The sequence below is a fragment of the Tetranychus urticae genome, chromosome 2 (assembly GCF_039701765.1).
Source record: "Tetranychus urticae isolate SD_2017Ah chromosome 2, NJAU_TeUrti_SD_1.0, whole genome shotgun sequence".
Taxonomy (NCBI): Eukaryota; Metazoa; Arthropoda; class Arachnida; order Trombidiformes; family Tetranychidae; genus Tetranychus; species Tetranychus urticae.
This window is the reverse complement of record NC_142959.1, coordinates 4,189,728-4,207,490: the sequence shown is the minus strand read 5'-3', so window position 1 is coordinate 4,207,490 and position 17,763 is coordinate 4,189,728. Positions and strand designations below refer to the sequence as shown.

The following is a 17,763-nucleotide window of genomic DNA, read 5'->3' as shown; positions in this document are numbered from 1 at the left end:
AAAAGGCAGCCCAAATGCTTATCTGTCAAACTTATTAAGCAATCGCATAAATACGGTTGTTAGTGAAAATAAAAGGTCGCTCGATTTTAATTTATGCAATTATAATTTAATAGAATTTGATTAATAAGAAGAAATTTGATTGAAGCAATTCGAATTAAGCTTCATGGAATAATACATAGAGCATCTGTATTTGATAATCTTATTAATACTATAATCATCAATGGATAAAGCTATCGACTGTTCCATCGGGATTGCTACATGTAGCATGTTGCCTTGCAAATGCAACTGGACTTGTTGGCTCCTTGCATGTGCCTTGGAGTTTACATGGACAGAAACCCTGGGGGAATTTACCTTCTGGTATACATTTCGCTCCCGGACCGCCCTTGTCTAGGCATTCATGTCCCCGAATAACTATAGAAAGATTAGTTTGAAATCAGACAATGGCTATTGCGTTGATAAATTAGGATGGACTATACAGTTTTTCAGAGATTTATTCTAACACATCTAATACTTTCAATCATAAGATACTTATTGCTACGGAAGATGTTATGAGTAAAAGATTATGCGTTTGAAAGGATGTATTTCGCAGCAAAATATTTGATATCACTAAACTTAATATCATGAAATTCGCAGCATAATCATGAACACATAAATTAATACTCACAACTGGCGCAACACTGGTCCGAGTTACAATCTCCGTCATATTTGCATGTTTTACCAAGACTGACTGTCAGCAAGTTACACTGCAACAAAGAAGGAAATTGTTAAACGGTAATATCGAAGTAGCATGTCTGCACTTTTTTCGTGAGATGAGGTGAGAAACGAGAGAATGCATTGTGAGAATGCATTGGCATGTCGAGCTTTTAACATTGTCTTGACAGACCTCTTTTATAGTTAATCAAGAATATATTTCTCGTAATGAAAGCACAAACAAAATTTCATGCTTTTACAACAAAAATTCACATATTACATACTTACAGTCAGGATAGACAACAAGAAAAAACGAAGTACCAAACTTGCCATTATTTAGCAATGAGAATACGAAGAACAACTGATGAAATTTTTAAGAATAAAACGACTGATGTAAAACGAGAATTGTAACTGTTAAGAAAGGATATCAGTTTTCGCCTTTAAATACTTCTCTTCCCAGTAATCTTAAGATTCAGTTAAAGAGCAAACAAACCTTGATGGAATTATTCATTGCTATTTAAACAGATTTATTTGTGACAACTCAACATGATGTATTAAATATATGGCTTCATCGAATAAGAAATTTTTCGCTCTAGACATGTAAGAATCTAAGAGGGTACAGTCTCTGTTCAATTAGCTTTTTACTACTTGTAACTCACAAGGGAAAAACTGGACAATGATCCTCATTCTTCCAATATCGACTGAATTTTTCGATATAAAAATACCAACAAAGTAAGTTTTGAAAGCCTGCAATTGAAATAGCAATTCAACTCTTTGCTCTCTACTTTACTCAAGTTATGCTATTCATTTTGATATTGTATATCAAATTTATTCATTCAAATGAAACTTTATTCGGTGTTAACAAGTTTAATAATTAGTTTGTCTAATCGAAGCAAATACAAGTAATTTATTTAACATAAAATAGAAAAACATTAAATATCTGTTGTTTAAATTCTGCGAGTCGTTCGCTATCACCTCATTTTTTGTAGAACTTCATGTTTAGGAAGTTGGTAGATTAGAAATGCTAATCTGGCTCACTTTTTACATGTTAAATGGATGTTGAATTTAGGTAAATTAAACAATTAATGACTGCATTTGGTGTAAATGGCAGCGTATTATTTAAACAAGTGTATAAAACAAAGTTAACAAATATCAAATGGCAATACATACGATCAGTTAAGCACCAATTTAATACACGTGTATCTTTCAACAGGGGCATAAATTAACTCGATTCAACTTTACATTTATCTCAAGGGTTTTCATGCCTCAAACGATGCCAATTTATAACCACCATAGAACTTTCATCTTTTGTTTATTATTTTACTGATTACAGTTTATGACTTTGAAGAGGAACCATGCATACATCAAAACTATGATTTATCGACTATGGAATTTAATGGTACTATCATGAATTTTGCTGGTACTTTCAGTGGAATACAGCTTTACCATGAAAATGATGGAGGCGATGAAGAGACAAAAAGTTATCAATAGCTGTTTATTAGTCAATGATAATATCAACGAAAACTCAGCAATTAAATTCATTTTTCGTTGAAATTTCAAGTTTGCTCCAAACTGAAATTTTATTACATTGTATTATCATATTAATATTTAAGTATTATTAATATTTATACCTAAAGTTTGAATAGCAAACAATAGGAGGCAGACTAAAATTTGTTACAATTAAGCTATTCCATCTATTGGTGAACAATCAAAGTTTATGAAACTTTTTTGCATGACTATCCTGCTAAAATTTATCATGATGATATTAGATACTGCAGCCAGCCAGGTAATGGACTGATCGAAAACTGTAAAAATTGACATGCAACTGACTGAAAGCTAAGAGGTGACAAATGCAAAATGAGACTAAATTCGGACTTTAATATTTACAGCAAGTATAGTGAGTAATTATTAGGTTTAATTTGATTATTGAGAATTATTTATTATTATTAGGCCAAACTTGTGCATAGCTTCGACCTAAATCCTATTACAAAAATGCTTGAATTGCGCGGTGTGCATTTTTCGCATTAAATTTCATGGTATAAAAAAAGTAAGATTAACTTTAAATCTTTATAATTAACGAATTTATTTGAATTGAAGCTTGTTAGCTGTAAATTAAAGAGAATAATATTTTCTCTAATCTAACAAGGGAAGTATCCCAAACGCTACGATTGTAATTGAACGAAACCAAGTTATTTCTTTGTGTCTCTTTGAATGTTTAATAACCTGAAAATATTTTAGGTTACAAATTATCGGTTGATGAGAAAATTGAGTACAAAGTTAGATGAGAATGGAATCGAGTCCAACTGTTTGATGAAAAAATCTGTTTCCATAATTGAACAAAAGGCGATCGAAGTTCTCACTTTGACCTCGATTTTCTCGGGAACTGTCTATCTGAGTCATTTTTTAATGTTACTAATGGACTCAGTTTTTATGCCCCTACAAAGTCCTAACTCTTAACTCAAAAGTCAGATTTTTTTGCACCACTCCTTTATTCTGCAAATATTCTCGGTGAAAGTAGTAAAGATTTACAGATTCACATAGCTGTTCATCAATCCTTGGCTGTCTTGTTTGAGAATCATTTTTTAGGATCATAGCAAAAAGTGTTTATTAAATCTTTAGCAAGATTGTACTTCCTAATCTCTTGACTATGACAGGACAGTGTTTAACATTTAGCTGAATGTTTCTCAATAGAATCTAAATTATTCCACAAGTCATCATTATGAAAAATTTGCTTAAAAAGTATGCAGTAAAAAAATTACATTTCTCGCTTGAGAAAAATATTGTAAAGTGGTAAAAGACACAAAATAAAGTAAAACAATGTAAACTTTATTGATCTGAGTAGCTACTTTTCAGACTGAGTGGTACTGAATCATAGAACTGAATGATTTTACGAATCAGGAGCTTCGACTAGTATACTGAAATATGAGGAAGCGGGTTTACAAATATCAATCATAAAGATTCAAATATCGAGGCCAAAGTAGTAAAATTCATTATAGTTATCATATAAGTATTAAACAAATGAAAGACATAAAATACTGAACGACATTAACTAAAGAGAAGGAGGTCGTAGTCGTAAAGCTTAGCCTCGATGAAAGGAGAAAGAACGGTACATATATAAATGCACTTGTGAAAGTGAAATCATCACAATATCGACAACAAGGGAGGCTTATCGATGATCGTACATCATCAGTTTAAAAGATGCATCTGAGATGAAGGTATCAAGTTATACTAGGATATCGGATGAAGATGCTAGAGAGGCATACTTAATGCCATTTTGAACAAAAATGTGAAAGTTTTGTATGGCGTTATTTCGAAAAATTTCTGTATAAAGTGTATTTTGGTTAATCTAAAAATTTGTAAAAGAACGTGATTTCTTCATTTTTAGGCGATATTAAACTTTCCATTCGTTAATAGTGATAAAAATTAACTTGCAACTATTATCAAATCTGATAAAAAACGTAATGATTTACAAGGTTCGCTTTTTGTTGCAATTGTTTGTTAATTGTTGGATTGGTGAAATACAATTTTGCGATTTACATTAATGTAAATTATCGTTCAAATAAATTAGATAAGTCATAAGGAATTGGATTTATCCAATCTACTATTGATACAATTTGAACTGAAGAATAATCTAATTATTGCATAAAAGTTAGAGAAGAGAACCAACTGGACTATTGGGATCGCTGCATGTTGCAAACATCCCTGAAAGTGGCATTTGACTGTTTGGCTCCTTGCATGTGTTTTTGAGTTTGCATGGACAGAATTGTGTTCGTTGGTATCCATCAGGTTGACACTCATCTCCAGGATCTCCCTTTCCTTTGCATACAAATCCCTTTCCAAGATCACCTGCAGAAAGATTTCACATTAGTTTTAATCAGAAAAATGCTACTGCTTAAACAAATTTACATGTACATTATAGTTTTGAAAAGGTTGATAATTTGTTGAAAAAAGACGCAAAGAGCGAAAGGATGTGCATTTAAAAACACGTGTTCACTTATAAAATATTACAAGTACAATCTTTAACCGTAAACACATAAAAATGGATAACTCTTGCTGATGCTTTGGATAAAAGAGTATTAGTAAAGCAGAAATCTTGAAGCAGATTGGAAATATGACGGAAAAATTAATACTTACTGATGGCACAACACTGGTCCTTAGCACAATCCTCGTCATTTCTGCAGTTTTCATATTGACCGTGAGTGACTGTAAGCAAGATACACTGCAATGAAGAAACAATTATTAAAGGCTTACAATTGTATATCAAAGCAGCATGAAAGTGCGAACAAAATTTCCTATTTTTTGCAACACTGATAACGATTGTAGCATTTCATACTTACAGTCATGATAGAAAACAAGAAACGAAAAGACAAACTTGCCATTTTGTTATATCAATGGAAACACTAACAACTTGATGTATTAATAAGAATAAAACCACTGATGCTGAACGTGAAATATAACTGTTTAAAAAGGGTCTTATTTTTCGTCTTTAAATACTTTTTTGCCAATTAAATGCAACGTTTGATAAATAGCAAACAAACCTTGATAATTAGTCATTGCTATTTGAACAGATTCGGCTTTTGATATCCCAACATAATTTGTTAAATATATGACTTTATTGACTCTAATGAGTCTCTTTTTTGAGTACTGACTGTACTCTCAATATACAGCTACAGAAATTGAGTTTGCAAACATTTTTGTATCATTTGAGCAGGTTTAGATAAATTCTTCAACGATAAAGTTTTCAAAAGATGAGAATGGTTTAGATTATGAAAAATAATATTCAAAGACAAATCAAAAGCTTATTTTACTGATTAAAATTGTTTTATTAATCTAAATTATCTAAACCTGCTCAAATGATACAAAAATGTTTGCAAACTCAATTGCTGTAGCTGTATAATAGTCATACACAAAGAGTAAGTTATGAAAGACTGCAATCAGAAGACCTACTTTACTCTTTGACTTTACCCAGGTAATTCAACTGTTTGAGCTCTTGCTATTCATTTTGCTATTCAATTGATTCATTCGAAAAAAGCTGTATTCGGTTTTCATTTGTGCTACAATTAGTTGAATAATTATTTTGTACAAGTTGTGAATATAAAAGTTATAAAAGTTATGAAATTTAACATAAAATAGCACGAACATTTTGCATGTGCTGTATCAATTTTTTATGTCGCTTGTTGTCACCTCATTTTTTGTATAACTGTATGCATTAAAAGCTGTGTAGGATGAATCATACAAACTTATTTGTCAAATAGTTACTTTAACACACTTTTAAAATGATGAATCGATGTTTAATTTAGTTAAAAACAATAAATGACAACATTAGGTGTAAATGGCATAGCATTATTTAAACATTTGTTTAGAGGAACGCTTTGAGCTAACAAGGGAACCGTCAGAAGCCTCGGCTAAATGAAAAATTAAATTGCTTACGTAAGCATAAATTTTATTAGTCTCTTTATCAGTCAATAAAATTAGTCAAATTTAATTTTTCATTTAGTCGAGGCTTTTTGTGTCGCAAAAACTCAACTCCTTTCAAATCAAGATAAACTAATTTCATGAAAAGGACATTGAAAACCATAATCTTATCAAAAATTATTGTGGTTGTTGGTGAGTCTCCAAAAAGTCAAAGCTGGCCAGTAGAATAGATAATAGTAATGTGTGCTTCGTTTGGGATTCTCAATTCGGACTCTGCAATCATAACTCTTGCAGACTAAGTTTCATTTTACTTTCGATAAAATGATTACAGATAACTGAACTCTTAACAAGATTCAAGTGTAACTGAACATTATAAATTGGCGGATTGTTACACTTTTAACCACTACCTAAAGATGGCTCCACCATTACAGCAATATGTTTATGTTTCAATGAAAATTTTTGTATTCTTTTGAATCAAAATCAAGCGAAACCAACTAACCATTTTTCATTCATGTAATAATTTGATTGCAATAAAATTCATTAAGGGATAGACATTTATTGAGCATTAAAATGTTTGTTACAAAAATATTGTGACATAAAAAATTACATCTTTCATTTTACAAAAAAAGTCGATATTGTTATAAAATGATAAATTTCGACTAATTTCAATAAGTTTAGTGTCCAAGATAATTTCATTTAATATCAAGGTTGGATAAGAAAAATATCGACCCGCGAAAATCGCATATTTCAGTATAAAATTTACATGCTGATTGAGCAAAAAGAACAAGCATTTTGAAAATAAATGTCTGATTAATTGAAACGACTATTAATACATGATTGTTGGTCAAAGCGTAAGTAGAAAAGTATTTGCTCATTTGATTTGCAAAAAGTGTCTTTTAAACAATAATTTGATTCTACTGGAGCATCGAATAAATAAAGATAATTCATTATTGATGAAATTTTGTACCAAATTAATATCTATAGCTAATGTTTCTCTCAATGAAACTTGATTGGTCCCAAACGGTTATGACTTGCCAATTTGTTCAAATTACCATTCATTTCCATCCATCTCTTCGTGTGTTGCATCAATTTCATCATTTCTTTTCCTTCATTATCAACATTGTTAAACAAGTTCAAGTAAATTCTGCATCATGAACGAGTAGGTATTAATGTTCTTGCTTTTAGCTGGCAAAGTGCAAAGCAAGATACAGAAATGAGAAGCAAAGGCAAAGGTATTTTGCTGTTATTAGGTTAATCCAAATTGACCAAACTGCTGCTTCCAATAATGATGACCAATGATATCATTTACCTTTCCTTATTGGTTCACGAAAAAAAAACCATGAGATTAGTCATTCTTCTTCTTGTTGCCAATTTCTTGTTATTGTTGGTGCAAACATTTTTCTCAGTTCAATCATGATAGTGAAACATTTTTCTTCTCATTTTTGTCTTGATGAACCAATCACCTTTTTCATTTCCTTGGGACATGTGGTCAGGTTTCTCTTGACAACTTTAACTTTGTTTCTCCAGCCACTTGACAGTTGAATCTCTATTGATGAACAGTTTTGAGAAAAAAAGTAAAGTCGAAAAAAATATCCCCTGGACAAGTAAAAATTATCCTTTAGGCGTCTCATTATTTCTCCAGTCAAACAAAAAGTCATTGCTTGTGTAATGACGAATGATTATCCTTCATTTTCCTTGAAACATTCAACTTTGCCAAACTTTCATTTTGCAAATTTACTCGACATCAATACCAATCATGGATAATGAGTAGTTTTTAAACGGGCGTTGATAAGGGTGTTATCTGCTTTTGAGATGAATTTCTCTGGAAAAGTTGAAAAGTAAAAATTAATATGAGAGAGTAAAAAGGTTGGAATCAATGTACAGTTGGCTTTGACCATTTCAAAAATGAATAAAACATTTATCAAAATGTATCAAATTATATAGTTAACAGTTGACAGGTAACAGTATAAAATTGTCACATTAAAAGGGAAAAAAGGTTATCATCAATTTTGGTACAAGTCTATTCGTTGAATGCAATAAATTTGATAGCTAAATAGAGTGAAATGGGATAAAAATGAGACAATTTTACAAGTCGATTTTTCACCAAATAAAAAGCTTTTAAATTTTCAATAAAAGTCCATTTTAACGCTCCAAATTAGCATTGAAATTGATGAAATTTGATACAGAAAATGGAAAGTCTAATAAAATGTCAAAGTTAAAAAGATCGTAATTCAAATGCAATTCATAGATGAATGCATCAAAGAGGTTGAGACGAAAATTTCAATTAATTTTTCTTTCTATTATTCCTGATACAAGACCTAAACTTAAAAATAAACTTCTACTAAAGTGATAAAACATTATCGACCTTCCAAAATTCATCAATCTTTAAAATTTAAAATTCCAAGTTTTCGTCATTCTCCATGCCAGAGACATTTCGTTTGAAAGTACCAAACCCCATGAGCCGAGTAATGAAAATTTGAGAAAAGATGTCCATCAATCGAAATACTCTACCTGATAAGAAAAATAGAGTCCGTTCATCAGTGGAGTTTCGTTGACTGCGAGTGGTTCATCTTCGTTCAAAATAATGACTGAAGGTTCCCTCATAATTGTTTGCGAAGGTAAAAGATATCGAGAAAGTCTTTTCCCACCATTGATGCTGTCACCTTGATTGGTAGACATTGTTGACCCTGATTCAGATCCTGCCTGGTCGTAGTAAGCATCACCGTCTGGAGTGATTCGCTGGAAGGGAAAAGGCAAAGTATGAGATAAAGTTTTGTCAAGTTCTGTTCAAAATCAAACTCTTTTTTTTGGCGATGAAAAAATAATCTTCACTCGAATGAATTTTCCATGAAAAGTGTTTCACAATGATTGCACCAAAATTTTCAATCAAATTTCTTTTCTCTTTTCAACTCTTTTCCCTTTAGCTTTCATTTGCTTCTTTACATTCACCTTTACACTAAATTGCTTGTCATCATTCCCTTACGTACTAATAAATAATATCATGTCAACTTTTGCACCTTCAATTTATCAACAGCCAAATTTAGGCTGAAAAATATGAAAAGGAAGAGTAAAAGGGAAAAGAATGAAAAACAAACAAAAAAGGGCAAAATTGATGTGAGCTTCTTTCAATGGTATTTTGTCAACATGGTTATTAACTGAATGAATGGTTTCAAAGTTCAATCATCTTGGGACTATCATGAGCATTTATCGTATAAAAATGGATGAAAGTAAAGGAATAACAAGCGGAGATAAAGAAGTGAATCAGAAAAAAGTAGATGAGAATATAAAGTTGCAAGATAACTTTTCATCAATAATAATGATTCTAATAATAATAGTGATAATCATGATAATGATAATCATGATAATGATGGTAATATGTTTTGTTGAGGAAACAAATGAATTTGAAAATATTTTCAAACTTTACTCTAACCTTGAGTCGATACTTTTGCTTCAGCAAATGCTGTAATCTTGTCTTGAACAGAAATCAAAAGTAATCATTGGAATGAAAACTTGTCAAAACTGGGTAAATATTGTTGCAACATTTGCTTGGAAAACATAAATTTTTCATGAAAATTTCGAGAAAAAATTGAACTTTCTTTTTGCAGCTTTAAATGTTCATCATTTATTCAACACAATTTTCGGTCAATTTAGTGAAACAATGTAATGACCATATTAAATGAGAAAAAAATCAATGTAACCTTTTCATTTCGACTCTTTTTGTTCACGTAATGAATAGTTTCAGTGATAATATTGTGACTACTAATGAGATAATGTTCATTTATAGTTGAATCAAATGTAATTTTGGATTCATTGATTTTTCCTTGTTACTCTTCTCTAACCATTGAAGCTTCATTTACCTGATCCAAAGCCAACTTGACCAGTCCATCTTCATTGTTTATATCGAATCCATTTTCACTCGTTTCATGAGCCAGAATATACTTGTCGCCATGATTGAGATCAGTATTCCAGCTATCAATAGTTTGAGTCGTCTCTATGTTCAACGTCTCTAGAAGTTAGGTTCAGGGGATTGGGTGAAAAATGAAGAGAAAAAAGTTTTCCGAGTTTAGCATAAGACGGCAAAAAAGTGTAAGTAAACAATGGACAGAAAATATTTATCGAATCTGAAAAGATGATTTCGGAGTTAATAATCGAAATTTTTTTTCTCAATTGAAATTCAATTTTAGTTACTTTTTGAAGTCCATCATTTCCGATCAACTTGAAGAGCAATATTTTCGAGATTTTTGTTTGGCAAACATTTAGATAAAGATTTCTTGTAACTCGACTGAACTCGGAATCATTTTCGTGTTCGAATTGTATTTCTTTGAATTACTTTCGAAACTCAGATTTTATCATCGAATAGTACAAATATTTTTCATTTTTTCGAACTTTGAACAGATTTTCTGCTCAACTCAAGTTTTCAACTTTTCATTCGAGGTTGAAGGATAAATGAAAAGTGGAAAAGCTGGAAGCTTTTGTGAATCTTTTGACGACTACAATAAGCAAGCTCATTCAATTGGATGCAATTTAGTTTTCCGTTTTTGTAAGCGGTGTAGTTGTTTGTATCAAAATAAACTATTTGGATGAATGTATTAACCCAGGTATAAATTCATTTTGAAATGTTATTCCATTTTTCAATTGAATTTCTATTTTTTCAAGGCAAATTTTCTTCTTTTTCCATTTTCTGACTATTTTCACATTTTCTATTTTCTATCATTATTATTCATTGAATTCATTGAATGGTTAAAAAGAAGGGAGAAAAAAAGAGAATGAAAAAGAAGAGCATCAAAAGTTAGAAAATGTTTGATACAATTTGATGGCAAGTTGCATGTATTGAATCAGAAAATATTGGTAAACATGGCAAAAGCACAACAGAAGTATGAACAAGGAAAAAAAGCAACTCAAAATGCATATTCAACTTTATCATTTTCAATGTTTATATCTATTTGTTTTCTTGTCCTCATTTCTTTTCATCATCAGCTTCTTTCAACTGATTCTCCGAGTTTCATCTTCTTTTCACAATTCAATCATTTCAGCCTGTAGGGATGACTTGCATCATTTATATCGACAATCATTGTCTTTAAAATGTTCCACAGAGATTGAAAAGGAATGAAGGCAAAAGAAGAAGAAGAAGAAGAAGAAGCAAAATGAAACAAAACAAAAGGCCAAACAAAAGCTCAATGACTTTGAAATCGTTTTCATGCCAAGCAAGGAAACGATCAAAACTTTATCTTTACAAACTGTAACTTTGCAAAGTCTGCCAAAAGTGAGAACAGAAAAGGTTAGTCTATCGAAACAGAAGAAAAACAATAGAAAGAAACTCTGAAATTTCATCTTTTCATATTCCCTGTTCATCATGGAAATGAGTCTAATTGTGGTAAATGGAAAGAGGGTTCATTTCGATGTTTAGTATTCATCTTTAAGTTACCTTCTTCAGTGTTGATCAGTGTGTGTCCATTGGGCTTGTGAGGCATCGAGTGAGGTGGAGTTGGGTTGTGAGGTTGCCTTGATAAGTTTTGTCGAGATCGAGAATCTAAAGAACAGTAAATAAGAAAAGGCGTTTGATTAACGAGTTGAAGATTATTTTCCATTGTTCTTTCATTCAGCAATCAGTCGAATCAAGTGTGTCTAAATTGTTGATGAAGCCCACAATTGTAGTTGAACGAAAAATTTCGTTCTTCATTCTTTGGCTCATTCATCGTATCTTGCAGTAAATTCATTAGCATTTCAATGAAAATGGAAATGCACAGAAAAAGTAAATTTTGAAGGAAAGTGATGAGAAAAACAAATAAATTTGCACTCAAACAAATGAGGAATTAAATTAAATTTAATCTTTTCTATTCAATTGTAATTATAATTCATTCCAAGTTAATCGACTAAAAATATTGTTCAACATTTCCAGCGTTTTTACAATTAATGTGCAACAAAAAGTATTAAAATGGATTAAGTATTCAAGAGAAGGTGGAAAACGAAAAGAGAAAGTTTTCTCAATCATGGTTGAGAACAGAATTGGCAAATGAAATTTGATCGAAATTCAATTGAATCGCAAGGAAACTAGAAATTTATCAATTGTCTAGTCAACTCTGTTTTCCACCAACAGATAATTTTGAAAATTATTGTTCAATTGATTAAGAAAAAATTGCTTTTTCAATCAACATTTCGTTTTCCGTTTCAATGCAAAGTTTTCCCTCTTTTCAGTATTTTTTGTTGTTCAATAAAATTTCATGTTAAATATTGTCGACTGGCAACGAGGAAATTATCAATTCTTTGTTTTTTATGTTTCCATGCAATTCCTTCAGTTGCTAATGTAAATTTGATAAAAGTTTAAAATGTTGGCAAATATTGACAACTAAACAGTTGCAAATTGAATTGATTTGTTAAATTTGTTCAATTTTTTTCGTTTTTATTTTGAATCGAAATTGATTGATCGTGATAAAAAATGAAATGTTTTAATAATGACTTTTGTGTGCACAAATTCAACTTTCGAATCAAAGTTTTCTGTTGAAAAATGTTGAGCTATACTTTACCTTTATCATCGTCAAAATTTCTGATTCGAGCAATAATCATAATTGCAATTGCAGTGAAAACCAAAGATCCGATAACACTGATCAATGCTGCTATCACAGGAGTAATTATATTAATGTCAGCTGTGAGAGAAAAGAGAAAAAAGTTCAGTAAATTGGATTTCTTCATTAACAATGTTGTTTAAAATTTGTGTTGATTCTTCAATAGCTTTATTTCATCGTCATGAAATTTGAGAAAATATTTTTTCGTAAAAAAATCTATGCATATATTGCTGCATGAATACTCATGTTTCAATGTAAAGCTATTAATAACTTAACATTATGCGAGTAATCAGTAAATTAAGTTTAGAATCCTTACTTCGACTGGGAAAGGGCAAGGTGCTTGCTGTAAGAGCAACTGAATCACTGCGACCCTTTGAGTTGGCTGCATAAAGAAGAAGTAAAAAAGGTGTTCCCTTGGGCAGTGAGTTTACTTCAAAAATTGGACTTGGAGTTGAGGTTAGGTTGGTGAAGAGTAGACCAGTTATGGAATGATAAACTTCAAGATAAAAAGATTGCTCAAGGCCACCATCTTGTCCAGGTTCACATTTAATTACAAGACTGTCCATTGATTGGTTACCCACAAGGCAATTTTTAATTGGTTCAGGCAGTCCAGCTGGGATAACATTGAAAACACAGGGTTCTCTTTGTTCACCCACAATGTTGCTAGCCCAACAGTACAGTTGACCATAACCAAATTTGGTTCGAGGTGCATAAGTGGCAAGGCTTGTTAGACGAGAGGAAACGAAACTTTTTATCGGTATCAGTGTATGAGAGTTGTTTAAAGCCCAACGAAAGGTCACTTGAGATGGATCAGCTTCAACTGTACAAGGCACTTTGATGGGTTCTTTTGTGGCTAAACCATAAACTACTTTTTGATTTGGGGCACAAATAGGTGAATCTAAATAAAGAGTAAAAAATGAAACCATTTATTTTCATTCTCACTCAAGGAAAAAATATTCAAATGTTTTGCTCGATTTTTCACCATTTTTACAACAGATAAGAAAATGATGTTTCAATGGAAATCTTGAAAAGTTCCAAATTCATGCAGATATAATGTTCAATGCTTTTACTCTATTCTTACCATGGTGCTTGAACGAATCAATGAAATTTTAGAAAGCGATTTACCTTAATTGCCAAGTTCAATCACATATTAATTAAATTTTTTGTTTGCCTCTTCTTCCCACTTCAATATCTTTTATCCAATGCATTCTAACACATAAACCAGGTCAGCATTTCATGATATTGAATTATTGACTTGATGACCTCAAGATGAGATGGCCAAAAGAGGATCAGGATATAAAAGTGTATAGAAAAAGGTGTAACTTTACTGTACTGTAATTATGAATAAAGGTGATTTCTCGATCAAGTAATTGTACAAACGAACTTTTTCATGCTCAAAGTAAATCTTAAAAACTTTGAAATCACTTTTTTTCGAGATGAATGTTCTTTTAAACAAAATAATTTTATTAAACCAACTTAGAAATTTAGTAACTTGAAAAGATGAAGAACGTTAAAACTTTTTAATCTTAAAACTTAGAATTCATGAGTTTATCGAGACTTTAATTTACTGAAATATTTGCCATTGTCTGTGAGTTTATCGATTTTACTTTCATCTTGAAAAGTAAGCCACAAGAAACAATAAACTGTTTGGTTGATAGGATAATTTGGTGGTCAAATTGACACTTTTTTACTCTCACCCATTCAGATTCATCATCTAAATGGTGGGTTAATGATTATCTAGCCTTTCCATCTGGTGAATCTCGTCAACTAAACAAGATGAATGTTGTACCAAAAATAGTTGATAAATTGATGAGAAAATCGAGAAATCGAACCTCTACAAATTGAGAACAAAACTTGATTTTATTAATTTCTAATTGCTCACTTGTATAACTAACACGAAATGATAAAACATATTAACCATTTATTAGTAGTCCACATTACTTGCTTTAAGCACATTAAGTTCTGGTTAATCTCTGCTCTTTGGCTCATCGAAGGGTTCAATTTTTCAATTTTTTAGATTCATACAATTTTGATAATGAACAACAAAGAAAAATTGGATTTGCCAGGAAAAAACAAACAAAATGCCTTTTACCTGATTAAAAAGCAAACTATCAAATTGTAATAGCTCATGAAATATTAGACAACTTTTCAGAACTGAGAAATTAACCTTTTCTTCCTTTCAGATTCACATTTAGATTTTAAACTTTACAATAATGGCATTTCACTAATTATCCTTTTAGCATAATTCCCTACCAACAGCAAAGTTTTGAATATAATGCTAATTAAAGTTTCAATTTTAAGTGATTAAATTTTCATTCTTTATAAAAGCATATTTATGTGATGAGTTTCACGTTGAAGCACATTTATTGTTTCACCTTTTACCTTTATCTATCCAATCTTGCTTACAAATAATGAACCTTCTTTCAAGTTATTAGCAATATCGATGAGAAAGAATGGTGTTCATCGAAAGTAAAGGCAAGGTGTTGCAAGTGTTTAAAGCGTTAAATGGTGTGAGAAGATAAAATAATGGTTAACTTTTTACTCTTGCCTTTGCTTTCCAATCAACAGCATCAATAAAGTTCAGTGGAAAAAAAATTTGATCAGAAAATGTTGAAAGGCAAAGTCTGGCCGAGAAATGCTAACATGAAACTTAAAGATTGTAAAAGTATCTTTGGTTGATTTAATGGCTTCAAGTGTGGCTTTTTAAGGTAACAGCAACATTGGGTAAAAGCAAGAGCAATAATAATATGATATAATAATATAATAATAACAAGAGTAGAAAATTGTTCTTCTACATCAACTCATCTTGAAAAAGAAGAGGGCAAAAGAAGGAATAAAATGGCACAATAAACTAACAGGGAAAAATGATTTTAATCGATTGATTTCTTCGAGTGAACAGAGGCAACAAGAAAAAATCATTGGCAAAATTATTTTTCTTTTTCTCTCATTTCCTTTCATGTTTCAAGTAAATCAAAATTATCAAGATTCTGACAAACGAGCTTTGATCTTTCAATCTTTACTTTTCATTTCATTTTTTCGTTCATTCACTTTTTTCTATGATATTCATTTTTCATGCTTCACAGCAATAATGCAAATCACTCCAAATTTCATTCTCATGATCGTCTCTCTAATGTCATTATCTTATTGGATATTGATAGTCCATTACAACTGAAAAGTCTAACTTGAAAATAAAAGTTCAAAGTATCAATGGTTTATGTTTTACAGGGAAGCTTCATAGGTGCGTTACGGCAATCTAATTTTAATCGTTAGATGAGAGTTGAATCGCAAAATTTTGAAAGAAAAAGAAAAATATTTTTTTATTTATGAAGGAAGTTTCTAGCTTTTTATTAGCTCTGAATTTAGTTTGAAATTGTGATACTTATGTTATCCTCATTCCTCGAAACTATATCGACTGAAAAAATTTTCATTTGCAAAATGCTAGAGTGACATGTTCTAGTTTCTTTAATCGCTAATAGATCGAGACACCTTAGAGAGTCAACACATGTTAATGGTTTCAAATTTATCAACTGAAATTGTAGCAAATCTCTTGATGTAAGATTTTTAAAAGTGATAGCAAATAAATGGTTGGTTTAATCAAACCATTTGTGGTCTATTAGATATCAACTGAATCAGCTATGAATCTTTGGATAAGAAAGTCAAATGTTATCGTGTCAAATTCAAAAATAAGTTATGGTTTGACTATTTACCTTTTATTTGTGTATTTATTGAAATAAAGTTATGACTATCGTTAGATAACCCTCACTCTTTGTTGTATTGGATAATGAAAGATGGATGAATGAATGAACGAATGTAATGCAAATAGAATCCTTTTGCAAAGGCTAAATATTTGCAATAAACATTCACAATTGTGTCTCTAATGCAAATACAATTTAATCGCATTCACTATATAAGCATCAACAATATCACTAGTGTGTTGGATTGCTTGGAGGTTGTAAGAGGTAATACTTTATCTTTGATGGGAGTTGAGTCTTGGTAAAGTCGAGTAGAGGTCGAGTCCTTACACACCGAGGAGGTCATAGTCTTGACCTCTCAACATCTTTCTACAATGGACCTGATTTTAATCATGACACTAATCATGAGCTGCAGGAGCAGTTGTCGGATGTTCGAGACTTTTTATTGCATCTTGTTACTTTTATGAATATTCTTGATCGTCTGACTCGGAATACATGTAAACTTTAATGATTGCTCATTCGTCAAAGTTGATTAGCAGGAATAAATGAACTCTAAACAATTGCATGAATCCACAGCAAATGCCTTTTCTCTAGCAAATCATTTGCTTTTACTCAAACATTACAACACTTTCAGTCAGTCAATCTTGAATATTGATATTTCAGTTGCTCAACATAATTGTGATTGGCCATTTTTTCTTCTTTTTTTCTCCTTTTCTCCTCTTTTCAACACAATCAACCAATTTTGTTACAAATTAATCCTTTACAATATTACTTAGTGAGAAATATTTATTCTGCTAGATTATTCTGATTATTCAATAGAGCAAAAGATGAGATAACTCAATGTATTCGAATGAAGTTACATTGAAAAAGAAACAAGAGAAATATTATATTCATTCAGTTGCAACTCTTTTCTGGGTACATCAATCTGAACATCCCGATTCCACAATTTCATCTCTTATCTTCACCATCCTCTTCACCATCATTTTTATCATCACTTTCATCACAATCATTATATTCATTTTTTTCTCTCTCTCTTTTCGCTCTTGATTTCTCATCTTCATCTACATCTGGCTTCTGTTTACTCATTACAATAAACTGGATTCAATGCCATGAAAAGACAATCAATCACCCAACATTGTCTTTTGTAGGGCATCATTTTTACTCTGGAAATCAAATTTATCGATTCATCGATTCTGCATGATGAACAAGGAAACCAAGGAATGGGTTGAAGTTTCGTTGGATAAAATATGATCAAATCCAACATTTCCGTTGAAAAAACAACATTTGACTATATTATTCTCATGAACCGTTCATTCATATTATTGATGCCCTCATTATATTCAGATTGTAATCGTTCAATGACCTTTCAACATGACCAATAATATTGTTTCGCCTCTCAACTT

The 17,763-nt window shown here is 31.0% G+C and overlaps 3 protein-coding genes across 4 annotated transcripts in view; all 3 read right to left on the bottom strand.

Moving 5' to 3' along the window:
• Positions 1-84: 84 nt before the first annotated feature.
• LOC107363794 (uncharacterized) lies at positions 85-1,121 on the bottom strand. Its single transcript, XM_089266964.1, has 3 exons — positions 979-1,121; positions 665-743; positions 85-411 (listed from the first exon to the last, which is right to left on the bottom strand). The coding sequence occupies exons 1-3, from the start codon at positions 1,021-1,023 to the stop codon at positions 218-220; spliced, it is 318 nt and encodes a 105-aa protein (XP_089123090.1). The 5' UTR covers positions 1,024-1,121; the 3' UTR covers positions 85-217.
• A 3,048-nt stretch (positions 1,122-4,169) lies between these two features.
• LOC149093726 (uncharacterized) lies at positions 4,170-5,153 on the bottom strand. The gene is made up of 3 exons (XM_089268491.1): positions 5,028-5,153; positions 4,825-4,909; positions 4,170-4,536 (listed from the first exon to the last, which is right to left on the bottom strand). The coding sequence occupies exons 1-3, from the start codon at positions 5,067-5,069 to the stop codon at positions 4,340-4,342; spliced, it is 324 nt and encodes a 107-aa protein (XP_089124617.1). The 5' UTR covers positions 5,070-5,153; the 3' UTR covers positions 4,170-4,339.
• Positions 5,154-6,641: 1,488 nt separating this feature from the next.
• The window catches only part of LOC107363724 (protein turtle-like), a 50,463-nt gene continuing 39,341 nt past the window's right edge, over positions 6,642-17,763 (bottom strand). For both annotated transcript variants that reach the window (XM_015930996.2, XM_025161159.2), the window contains exons 7-12: positions 12,985-13,566; positions 12,630-12,749; positions 11,531-11,635; positions 9,963-10,111; positions 8,617-8,844; positions 6,642-7,927 (exon numbers count right to left, since the gene is read on the bottom strand). In XM_015930996.2, the coding sequence (XP_015786482.2) occupies positions 7,880-7,927; positions 8,617-8,844; positions 9,963-10,111; positions 11,531-11,635; positions 12,630-12,749; positions 12,985-13,566 (1,232 nt within the window). In that variant the 3' untranslated portion in view covers positions 6,642-7,879. The remainder of the gene's footprint in view (positions 7,928-8,616; positions 8,845-9,962; positions 10,112-11,530; positions 11,636-12,629; positions 12,750-12,984; positions 13,567-17,763) is intronic.